A 12792-nucleotide genomic window follows, 5' to 3' on the forward strand; every position below is an offset into this window, starting at 1 on the left:
AAAGGCAATAGAAGGGAAATTAAACATGAAAAAAAAATTAGTTGAAGATATGTAATTCTTCAATACATACATCTCTTTTAGTTAAAACAAGAGTCTTTCTTCAAAATATATACATCATCACTTAGATAGACACGGGTGTGTTCAAGATATTTCTCATTATAATTTGATCACATAAAATTCTTAACTATGTATGTATATCAAATCTGAAACAAAAGAATCAGCTTGATTCAGGCTTCTTATTCAATTGAGATTTATTGGACCTCGAAGATGAACTTGAAGTCTCCTTGAACGCCGACGGGCAGAACCTACTTACACCACACTCTCCACAGCGAGGCCGTAAAGGAGTACAAATTGTCCTTCCAAATCCTACCTGTTCAACTTCATATTTAAGCTAGAAGATGCTTTACATATATGCATACAATGTTGTAAGATAGATGGTATAAGAGGCCCAAAAATGTTTTTGGCAATGCAGAAATAAAGTAACACACCACATCCAAAATATAACCATTTAGGTGCATTTGTTCCTATACTATCTATAGTACTATACTACTACATAGTCAAAGAGAGTGAATGTTTAATTCATACCAAAAGAAGATTTATTGCAACCCATTCTTCCCTCGGAAGCCACCGTTCCAGCGCCTTTCTTGTTTCTTCGGGTATTGAAGTTCTCTGGCATGGCACGAGGAAGATAATTATTAACTTTGAATTTGTGACACTTAGAAGTTATTGGAAAAAGTAACAACTAGCCAATCAAAGAGCAAAATTCTTCCTGCTGACAAACACCGACTGACAGTCAAGCAAATTTTGGAAACCATGATAAACAAAATACATGTTCTGATAATTAAATTGCATTCCCAATATGTTGTAACATACATATTGATCACATAACATAAGCCTTGATATTGTCAAAAAAATAAAAAAATAAGCCTTGATAATCTTGGACAGTAATAAGCATAATTTTTCCTTCTAGCCGACAAATATAATGTGATGCTACCAAACTTAAAACAAACCTGTTTTGTGCCGGGTCTCGAAACCCATCCAAGACGATTGCTGATGCGGTGGACATGAGTATCTACGCATATCCCTTGGACATTGTTCCATGCAATAATCATAACCTACAGCACCACTAACAAAATGATTTCAGGAAATAAAACTAAAACCATTAACAAAATGGAGCTTAAAACTAATGAAACAAACTGTTTGAAATACGAAAAGAAAACTGTACATACCAAATGAGCAATCTTCGGACCTACGCCTGGAAGTGAGAGTAGTTCCTCAATTGAGTTAGGTATGTCTCCATCATACTTAGTGAGACAAATATCAGCAATTTTCTTCAAGTTACCAGCTTTTCTTATATAAAACCCAACCTGAGAAAAGAATGCCCAAAAGCATAAGCACAGATATTCAATTAATAAAACACAAAAAGGACATAAAATAAATTGACACGCTAACATCTTATAGAAATACTGGAAGTTTCAAAAGTGGAATCTTTAATTTTCCACCAAATCCAAATTAATTGATCAAAAGCTACCAAAGAACATACAGGGTAAATCTGTTTTTTGATAGTTTCTTCATCAGCTTTGTTGAGTGCATCAGCAGTAAGAAGACCATTTTGACGAAGACGTTGAGTTGCTCCTATTCTTGAAAAAAAACACACTCTTAAATATGACTAAACTTGTACGAGAAACTACCAAGAATCAATCACATAAAAAGACAGATGATAAACACAATTGGAGGCCAATGTGCACATAATGGCTGCTCAAATTTTCTTAGATTAACACTTCATTGGTTTTCAAAGTTCAGCCTTCTACATCATGCAATATAGGAAGTATCTAATTTTTTTTGCGCTTTCTTTCTGTGTCGGGCCTTGTAATGGATACATACTAATTTTTAGTTCTGATGTGATGTTGTATTTTTGTGTGTATTCCAGAATATTCTATAAGTTTCAGAAGCTTCCCAAACATCTCTTACACTTCAAAAATGTTCAGAAAAAGTTTAAAATGGATATGAGAAAAACATGGAAACGCTAAATCAGTTTCCATTTCACCGAATCATGCTCAAAACCTTCTTCTAAATGGACCAAACTACTTCATACAGTTATGTCATGAATCATAAATATTGTCGAAAAATAATATTACGATCTTAGAATGAAGCTTCTCAAACTACGAACAAAAGAAAACAAATCTCGACATGTTTTTCATGACCATAAACTTGAGAATGTAAATGTGCTTACCGCGAGTAACATGCTCCTTAGTCTGGCTTGATAAAAGAGAAGATGCCAGGACAGCAAATCTTCTGTCCTAATTATATGCATAAGAATTTAGTTTATTATGACAGTAAAGTTATGCACATTAAGGTTCACACTGTTATTGAAATCAAAATAAAATATTGGCCCGATAGTCAATAGCTAATAGCTAATATAAATTTAGTTTATTATTAAAGGTTTCTAACTATTAATGACTGATAAGAGATTGCACAGAAGAGAAATATTAGTTTGGTGAGAATTTGTAACGCATGTATTGGTTGATAAATGACTAAAGCTATGTTTGGATTGATGGAACAGAATGGAATAAACAGACATTGGTTGTCATTGTTTGAACCTCTATTTCTCTTCCCCAATTAGGGATATGAGATGGAATGGAACCATCATATCATTTACTAAACAACGAAAATTACCTTCAATATTTCATAAATCACCAAAACAATGGTATGGTTAATTCCTTTCATTCTATCTCATATCATTCACCGATAATTATGTATCATTTTAACCAAACACAATTAAACTGTCCAAGAAATAACTTAACTTTATAATCACATTAAAGACATAAGCCAAAAGGTTAGTGCTTAATTTCTTTCACCATGCGCGAAGTCAATATAAATAGCATATAGATTTAGACCTTAGGAGGATGAATATCAGCATCTTCCCGATCACCGGTAGTGTCTATCGAATACATCATTTTGCGAATCCCTTCAAGCACGTTTTCCCAATTGGCAGGACTCTCATCTACATAAATAAACAATAAGCTCCCTAAACTTAAAACACTTCCATAGAATAGAATCAACCCAAAACTGTACATTTGTTGCAATAAGCACTTACTAGTTTGACCCAATCCATTTGTTCCTGTGTATGCAGATCCTTCAATCTCAGTCAAACCAAACTTCTGTGTAGTAAAATTACTAACATAAATTATATTGCAATACATGGAAATGTGAACATTTGAAGAATTCCCAAAAAAAAAATTGAAAATTGCTTAGATTAGAAAAAGGGTAAAAAAAAGTCTCACTTTTTGGTCTTGAATTTGCAGCAAGTGCTTCTTTGGTTGAAGTTGTGTAGTGTTTTTGCGTGTGTTAAATTGGAACACTAAAGAGATAAAAAAATGAATGAATTTTAAGGAAAAGGAATTGAAAATAAGAATGGGTTGTGAAGAAGTTAGTAGCTACCTTGGTGTGGATTGGTTTTGGAGGAGAAGCATGTTGCTCTTGTAATGGAAGAGAAGACAGAGATTCGCACCAAACAAACAGAAACATAAGTAAAAGGAAACACAAACATTTTTGGAAATTGTCGGGGAACTATAACGAGCTATACATACTATTTTAGGAGGGACTAAATATTATATTATATTTATGGATTAATAATGATTTATCCGGTGTAATATAGAACACTTTTGAATTTGCCCAATGTAAAAAAAAAATTAGACTTCGTCATTGTAAAATAAAGATTCTTTAGAATTGACCCCTGACCCTTATGATTCATTAGAATCTCTTACGTGGCGCTGATGTGGATATTTCTTTTTATTTTTTATTATTTTTTTCATTGATCACATGTATAATTCATTTAATACATCATATTTAATTAAAAAAAACACAAAAAATTAAAAATAATTTATAAATCTGAAAATTAATTTTCAAAAGAAAAAGTTTAGATTTTTTTTTAAAAAAATAAAAAAATCTGGAACTTAATTTAAAAAAAATAGAAAATATATTTCATAAATTAGAAAAACAGATTTGAAATTAAAAAAAGTTCAGATTTCATTTCAATATAAAAATGTCTAAAAAAAATTTCAAAATAATTTTTTTCCATAATTTTTCTTTTTTTAAAAAAAATTATTTCAATATAAAAATTCTGGAATAAAATGTCTAAAAACTTTTTCAACAATGAACGATGATAAAAGCTACTATCTCCGTCCCTTATTATAGTATCCTTTTTAACAAAAACATTGGTTTTAAGAAAGTTAATTATTGTGTTAAATTTATTGACAAATGATAATTTTTTTCCATGTTTGCCCTTCTAATAATTGAAATCACAACTTATTATTTTCCTATATTAATTACCCATTACTACTTTTTTTTTTAAGCAAAATAGAAATAAGATTAAAAGAAAGAGGAAGTACAAGACTGGGGGGACATGGACCTGACCCAGTAAATCACAAAGAAACCACCAGAAGGGTAAAAAGCAAAACTCAAAACAGCAACAACCACAGACAATCCAGCGCACCCATGTATGGACGCGAAATCGAATTGCAAAAAAACATAGTTCTAGTGTTTCAAGCTTCTAAATAGGCGTATGAATCGTCTGTCAACACAGTCCGATTCAAGTTCCAACAACTCCCTAAACATCAAGTCATACATGCCCTTTCGGACTGAACCAATCCAAACGTTGTCCATATCGAGGGATGAACAAACGAAGGAACTCCAACACAGTCCACCGCAGAGCATGAAGCAACCGCATCAGATACAATTCTTAAGGTACGACGAACGACGACTACCGTCAACATGGAGCATCTACGCACCTAGCTCTTTCGAGTAACCTCAGGCGAACACAAGACTCGTCACACACTGATGAAAAGAACAATAGAATCCACATCCTAAATCCAGTAAAACCAGATAAAAGATTTTCGAACAGAGTCACCGAATCCGGAACAAAACCACACCCAGCCTCAACTTCCTAAATCAAAACATAAATAAAAGAAACTAAAACAAAAGCAACGGTGACCAAGGCAACCATCGCCGGAAAACGAAGCAAACACTGACCGGAGCGCCGTCGAAAACAGTGCCGGACAACCTTGGAGAAAGATATTCTGCGAAAAGGCAGAACAAACACAAAACATCCCCTAACCTCAATCCGGCGTGAAGGAAGCAATCTGATCTCTGTAGCCTTCAGATCTGAACCATATCCAAAGAACCAAAGGAACAACAAACAGCCACTAGCCAGAATCAGACAACACAAAAACCAACACAACTCAAACCTGCAAATCGACGAACGACGACGGAAGAGGAGAGAAACGTCGGAAGGAGGGTCGTCGGAGGAAAAAAGGGGAGAACGGTGATGCTGCCATGAAAGGCATCGCACCACCACAACAAGCATCTACATCTATGCGGTTGTTGTTTGGATGTGAAGGGGAGGAGAGGACGGTGATGTAGGAAGGCGGTTGTTGTTTGTAGGTGGAAGACGGAGAAGAGAGAAGTTAGAACTTCTCTCTCTAAAAGTTACCCACCGCCATCCTTTCCTTTTTCATATGTTAACCGACAAGCTTTTAAATAACAGTCGCGGTCATGGTTGCGGTCGCGTTAAGGTTTTCGTGATTTCGGTTGTAACGGATGTTGCGATACAAATAACGGTCTTCGCGGTGTGAATTAACCACAACATTGCACAAATCTTATTAAAATTATTTATATTATCAAACAATGTATAATAACTTAAATTATTCCTTTTTCCTATTGTTATAATATGTTTAAAGTAAATATATAATAACAAAAATAAGCTACATTCAAAAATAAAACACCTCGTCCTATATTATCAAAATGCACGCAGCAGCACATACAATCAAATTTTTCCTACACCAAACACATCCAAGTATACAACAATACAGAACACACACATCAAAATATAAACAACAGAGTCACGAACAAACAAACAGCAAAAAAAAAAATGCAGTACACTCACTCTCTTAAATCTATCTATCATTATTCATTTGTTCTCTGTTTTTCTTTCCCGTCACAACACAATCAAAGCCCCTAATTCTTTTTTCTTTCTCTAGATTCCCATATAACTTTTTCTACCCAACTGAAGAGAATGAGACTTGAGAGTCAATTTTAAATTGCTTTGAGCCGGATCTGAAATATTGAAAGATGAAACAACTACAAGCAATTTTAAACTTCTGTTTTTTTGAGGTTGTAACGGTGTTTTGCGGCCTTAACGGCGTTCCGTAACGGTTGTAACGGCGTTTTCACTGTGAATTTCTTTCTCACCGTTTTGTAACGGCCGTTTTTGTTGTAATGTTCTGTTTTTTAAAACCGATGCTTATTTTACGCCTCATGCAGCAATTACCCATTACTACTTGAATAATGCACCAAATTAATTTATCATTGTACCCATAAACAGAAAAGGAACGTGAATGAACCTCTTGGATTGAATGTAGACTATTTGAAAAAGTCATGGCACAAAAAAATTGGAACATGAATGAACCTTCACTTTCCTTTTTTTCCAAAAATTTAAATTTTGAAGGCTCCAAACTTAAAATTTTTAGGAATTGTTTTGCAAATTTCTGGCGTCATATTTTGAAAAACAAGGAGCATGAAACAAGAGTATATATACATATAGAGAACTAAACATATTCTTCATGAAAAATTATAGGAAGCCATGGAACCCCCTCTTAACATAGATTTAAACATCCCTTTTAATACTAGTGATCACGATTATAACATAAATCAGTTGCCATACCACAACTTGGCTGCTAATGTTGAAGACACTTCACTATCAAGAGATGATTCTAACTTTGAATTACACCATGAAACTCAAAGTCATGAAACAGAGGTTGATACCACAAACAATTCAGGAACATTATACCCAATATGTGGAAGAAAGTGAAGAGGAAATAGAGATTGTTATGTTTGACGAAGACCAACCACAAGAAGTTGATGACACCAACATTTCAGATATAGAGTTTGACTTTGAAGAAAATGTTCAACCAGTTGATGAGAGTGAACTTGAAGGAGTACTTAATTCTGATGGTAATGTATTTCTTCTTTATTCAATTTGATTCAAATTTGTGTTATCATTTGTTAGGAGTAATTATACAATATGCATTTGAATATGAAGGAACAAATAATGGACGCAAATTTTTAAGCAATGAAGAGCGTAAGGCCGTCGCTTATCTTCTTTTGCAGCACAACTATGAAGGATGACTGAAAAAAGGGACTAGAAAATTGATTGTGTCAATGTATTCGGTCTCTGTTAGTGTCATTAAACATATTTGGAAGAGAGCAAAACTCACAGCAGGAGATGTGTCTCATACAAAAACAACAATTTCTGGGCGAAAAAGGATTCAATTTTGATCACGATCAATTTCATCAAATTCCATTATCAAAAGGTCCAATTTCTTAATATTTGTGTTATTAACATTTCTTTTGTTAGGTGTAAATATTTGCACACATGATGGCAGTGCACAGTGGCGGAGCCATTCATTGGCTTGGATGGGCCGTGGCCCACCCAAACCCTAAAAAATCATTTCTAATTTGTTGGAACAATCAGAGTTTGGATTGAAGGAATCTAAATTGTTTACACCACCTTCTTCATCCTACCAAAACTACTTTGTTCGCACTAAAACATATATGTACCAAACATGTTAGCATGCAATATCTCATTGATCATTTACAACAAAAGTTGAGAAGGAAAACAATTTATTTCACTTACTTGAATATAATGCTCTATTGCGCGCCAATTGCACCAATTACTTGAACACTCTCTTGTATTGTAGATGCACACAGGTTCTGCCATCAAACATTAAAAATTATTACTCTAGGTGTACACAAATCTTAAAATTTTATAAGATTTTGGGTTCTATTTCTTGTAAGTTTTTTTTTCATAATTTGATAAATTTTATAAGACTTCTTTTTTGAAGGAGGACATCCTTTACAATGTCTATTACATGATATAATTGGCTATTTTATTTTTGAATTCTAACAAAATAGTTTCTACAATCATTTTCCGCAAGTGTCAGATTCTCATATCCATTTTCTTCAACAGCCAAAGATTGAAAATTTATGTTTAGATTTATTCCAAGTTGAATATTGAGTTCTAATCTCCTTTTTGAAGGAGACATCAAATTCTTACTACTTCTAAAATAGAATACTTTGGTAGGGCTTAGATCATGTACAAGACATTACAAGAACCCAAATGAGTCTTACACAAATTCTTACTCAAATAAGTCTTCTTTCTCGTAGGGTTAGATTATGATTAAGCTTGAGAACGGCTCTTAAACGGTAATTGCAATTGTTTCATCTAACCAAATACATTATACATGTATTCAATCTAGCCTTACACTGAGTTTTTGTTATCGGATTTGACTTCAATAGATTATTTGATGTTATCGGATTTGGCTTCAATAGATTATTTGATCTGCTCACATAGTTTGTTCTATGACTACAGGCTACTGCAAAATATTATTTCCCATCACCTTCACTTATTCTACTAAGTTTAGTAACTCTAAAACTCATAGAGCGGGCATATCTCTTTTAATTAATGTCATACTTCCCCATGCACATGACTCTTCATTTACAAATATGCACGAATTGTTGTAGAATTAATAACATGGTTATTAATTGCAAATTTAGACATTAATAATGTTAGTTGTTTAGGTGAAATTAAGATTTAGTTAAAAAAATGGGGGATTAGGGCAGAAAAAAAAAATACATTTTGGAGTAGATAAAATGATCAACCCTTGAGATAAGTTTAAATCTGTTTTTTTTTACTCCATAAACTTTTTATCGTGGGTAAAAATATTTGTCTTGGGGTATAAAAAAAACCAGATTTACCATCATTTAAAATGCTCATCGAAAATGGAATCCTAGCAAGTTTGAATTTGCTCCATTCAAGGGGAAGACAATTAATGTTGTTGGAAGGTGCATTCATTCTGTACCTACTGACGATCTTTTGTTGGGTTTGCTTTAGATGATGGTATTCAAGTTCCAACGAAATGAGGTTCATTCCTTGTCACTTAATACCTTCATCTAAACCAGCCTAACAAGAATTTAATCTTTTCAAAGAAAAAACATGAATGCCGAGCGAAATGCTTGAGTCCTGGCCGTTTGACAAGTTTGAATTACCTCATTTCAGAGGTAAGACAATTGTTGTAGTTGGAATGCACCTTACCCTAACTAATGACGATCTTATGGCAGAATCAAACTTTTGGTGATATCTTCAGTTGATCTCAGCAACGTCACCCGCATATCGATCAACTGAAACATGTTGTGCTCCCAAAACATGCTCGTCACGTTTTCGTTGTTCTTTAATTCCACCCAAGTGAATGATACCCTCCCCTCGTCGAGCGTTGGACGTTTATACCGAATGTGTTTCACCCTCCTTGTGTCTCTGGGGTTGACTCCTTGGTTGAATTCAGTGAGTTTATCCTTTAGACCTCTTAACGTTACACTAAGGCACCGAACCTTCAACCTCTGCGGTTCTCTGCCGTTGAATTGTGCAGGAACGTCGATCCACCCGACCATTGCTTCAAATCTACACAATAAGAAATTAAAAACAATCAATGAAAAATTCATTCAAACAATTCATCAAACACTTTGGAGTGAAAATTATACATAAATCCAAAAACTCATAACTACAACATTAACATGCAAACATCCAAACACAATTAAGCAAGATAAGTCATTTGCATGTAACATTGTATCATATCTTGCAAAAAAAATCAAAATTTAAACAAACCCTAGTCTAAATTTTTTCTCTAAAACTCAAAACTACAACATAAACATGCAAACATCTAAACATTTAAGCAACACAAGTCATTTACATGAAAACAATGTATGATTTCTTGCCAAAAACACCAAAATTTAAACAAGCTCTAAATCTAAAAAATTTCTAATTTATGAGAAAAATACAACATATAAACATAAAAGGTTAATGGTGTTTGATCATGAAAACTTAATTGTTATTGGAGTGTTGTTTGATTTGAACTTAAAGGAATTTTGGATTTGGGTGATTTGAGAGAGATTTTTGAGATTTTTTTAGATTTTAGATGAGAAATGAGGAAATGAGGTGTTTTGCCTTGTTTAAGACAACACGTAGCACAAGTTAACTAACGCCGCGCTAGTTAATTCACGCAGCGTTAGTTAAGTGGCGCAATGATTAACACTTGCGCAAGGGTATTTTTGGCACGGCTGCAGGGCGCGAGCAAAATGTGCAGGGTGAAGAGCAGTATTCAAAAAAATTGGCCATTTTTTTGGGCCCATTTTTTTTAAAACCCGATTCCTTTTCTACAAGCCCAAAGACTGAAACGTTTACTGAATAGTTATATTTACAGTAACACGTTCCTGAAATGAAACATTGCTTTTTTGGATGGTTTTATGGATGACCTAAACTTAGAGACTTATGAAACTTATGATTTTGTGCGTTATTTTTTGTATTTTGATGATAAGTTGAGCATAAGGTTTTATTATGGTAGTTTAGTATAATTTGTATTTCTAATTAAGTCATATTTTGCACTATTGACCTATTTACAATATTATATTAGCTTATATATGTCATGCATATAATAAATTTTACATAATTTTAATTTTAGGTCAACTCGTACGAGTTCTCGAGTCGAGTTTACCTAGGCAAAGCGAGTTGAGGTAAACTCTCGAGTTTCAAAACTTTGATTTGAATGAACTAATTTTAATTATTACACAAATAAAATTACACTAACGGTCTTTAAACTTAATTTCAAGTAATAATCCAGTCATTTATCTTTAATTTTCACGTTTTAATCCTTTATGTTCTAAAACGTTTACACAATTACCCTTTTTTACATAAAAAAATCCCAAAAATTTAGAAATTCATAACAGTCATGTTAATATTCAACAAAAAATCCATATATTCATCAAATAAACCAAGATTTTTTCTCTTTCAGATTTAATTATTTTATTTCTAATTAAACAGTAATTTTAAGAGAGACTCAAAATCTTCATCCTAAAAGGCCAATCCTCAACAATTTCTTCTCTCTCGCGGTGCTCTCTCTCACACACTCTTCTTTGCTACATGTACTCTCTTGTTTGTTTCTACCCCAAAACCAAGATCTATTTTTCCTTTAGTTGCTCCTGTGTGTCAAAAGACCCATTGAATCCAAAAAAATTCATCTTCAATAAACGATGGAAGATAAAAACATTCATCAATAGATACATAAAATTCTAGATCTAAATAGAAGAAGAACAAGAATCAATCTACGGAAATAAAAAAACAAGATAGTTATGATGATGAAATTCAGTCTTCAGATCTCCTTTTTAGATAGATGGTGATGGTGATGAATTGTTTTTGACTTCTTATGAACTTTGTCATACCCCAAATTTGGCCCGTTTAAAATTTTTTTACTCGTTTTCTTTTACCATTTAAAACTCATTTATTTGTCATTTTTACTTTTCATTTTTTTGTTTTGTTTATTATTATGTCATTTTTTTTATTTTTCTTTGAAAAAAAAAAAAAAGAAAAAAAACAACAAAGAAAGGGGAGTCACTCACGTGACCCTTCCCTCTTTTCTTTCCTCCTTTCTTTTATTTTATTATTATTATTATTATTATCTTTTATTTGTTAAACTTTGTCTCCAAGTTTTCAGCAGGGGCATTTTTGGTATTAGTTCTGTGCCTGAGCCAACCCTAGTTTGTCTCTATAAATACACTGTCAATCATTGAGAAATGGGTCCGAAAATCACTGTTCATGTCAGAAAAAATCAGCATCAATTCACAAACCCTAATTTTCTACTTTTCCAACCCTTTTTCAAATCAAGCACAAAAATTACAAAAAAAATAGCATGAGCTTAAGAAGAACATTCATGGGTTCATAGGAGAAATCCAGCAACACCAAAACTTTGACAAAACCTCAAATCCATTCATATAACCACACAAATCACAAACAAGCATAAACAAGCCAAAACCGAACCGAAGCAATCAAAACCGGACCGGACCGGAGAAAAGAGCGCGCGAACCGCACCGGAAAGGAAGAAGAGGAGGCCGAACCGGAGCAAGGGGAGAAAAACGTGAAGCTCTCCATTAGAGGTAACTTTTGATCCTTTCCACCTCTTGTGTAGTGTTGCTAGTGTTTTTGGTTATTTTGTATGAAGTTTTGTTTGAAGCTAAGATTGTAGATCTAGGATTTTTGGTGCATGTTTTCGAAATTATGAGTTTAGATTTGAGTAGAGGAAGGGAAGAGGATTGTTTTGGTGCAAAAATTTTCAAAAAAAAAGCAAAAAAAAACTCCGGCGCGGCGGCGCTCCGGCCGACCACCACGCCGGAGCAGCTCCGGCCGCCCCTCCCCCACCTTCTTCTCCGGCGAGCTTTGTAGAGAGAAGGGGGAGCTTCTCTCTCTAGGTTTTTTTTAGAAAGAGGAATTGTGTGATTTGTGTTGTGTTTTTTTTGTTAAAACCCTTTTATAGTGCTTTCTTTTTTTGGTTTGGTCTTGTGCACATGCGCATACTGCAATTCAGTGCTCCATCGCGTTACAGCCCTTGGATCTGGATCATTCCTTGATCTGAGGGCTCCTGTGTATCTTGATCTTGGATCATGTGTGTGTTATTCTGCGTGAATGTAGTGTAGTTTCTGTTTGGACCGTCAGATCGTTGATCTGACGGTCACTGTGTTTTCAGTATAATCCCTTTGTTTCTATGTTGTTTTTGTGACCCTTGGATCGTTGGATCCAATGGCTGTGATGAGATCTTGGGATTCAGATCTGGACCTCTGGATTCATCCAACGGTCCAGATTAAATCCTGCTGAGCCAATTTTGTATTTTCTTTTTTTTTAATTGTTCTTTA

General features: G+C 33.8%; 1 protein-coding gene across 3 annotated transcripts; it reads right to left on the minus strand.

The window, feature by feature from the left end:
* Positions 1-19: 19 nt before the first annotated feature.
* LOC11434742 (endonuclease III homolog 2, chloroplastic) lies at positions 20-3602 on the minus strand. Of its 3 annotated transcripts, none has more exons than XM_024776083.2 (10): positions 3442-3602; positions 3285-3361; positions 3098-3158; positions 2898-3004; positions 2234-2300; positions 1544-1635; positions 1230-1367; positions 1011-1115; positions 586-669; positions 20-370 (listed from the first exon to the last, which is right to left on the minus strand). In XM_024776083.2, exons 1-10 carry the CDS (start codon positions 3548-3550, stop codon positions 218-220), a joined length of 993 nt encoding a protein of 330 aa, XP_024631851.1. In that variant the 5' UTR covers positions 3551-3602; the 3' UTR covers positions 20-217. The 3 variants fall into 3 exon arrangements, with proteins under 3 accessions (XP_024631851.1, XP_003597497.1, XP_039686805.1); XM_003597449.3 differs by having other exon boundaries at positions 3098-3161; XM_039830871.1 differs by having other exon boundaries at positions 227-401; positions 3098-3161.
* Between the last annotated feature and the right edge of the window lie 9190 nt (positions 3603-12792).

The sequence above is a fragment of the Medicago truncatula genome, chromosome 2, assembly GCF_003473485.1.
Source record: "Medicago truncatula cultivar Jemalong A17 chromosome 2, MtrunA17r5.0-ANR, whole genome shotgun sequence".
Taxonomy (NCBI): Eukaryota; Viridiplantae; Streptophyta; class Magnoliopsida; order Fabales; family Fabaceae; genus Medicago; species Medicago truncatula.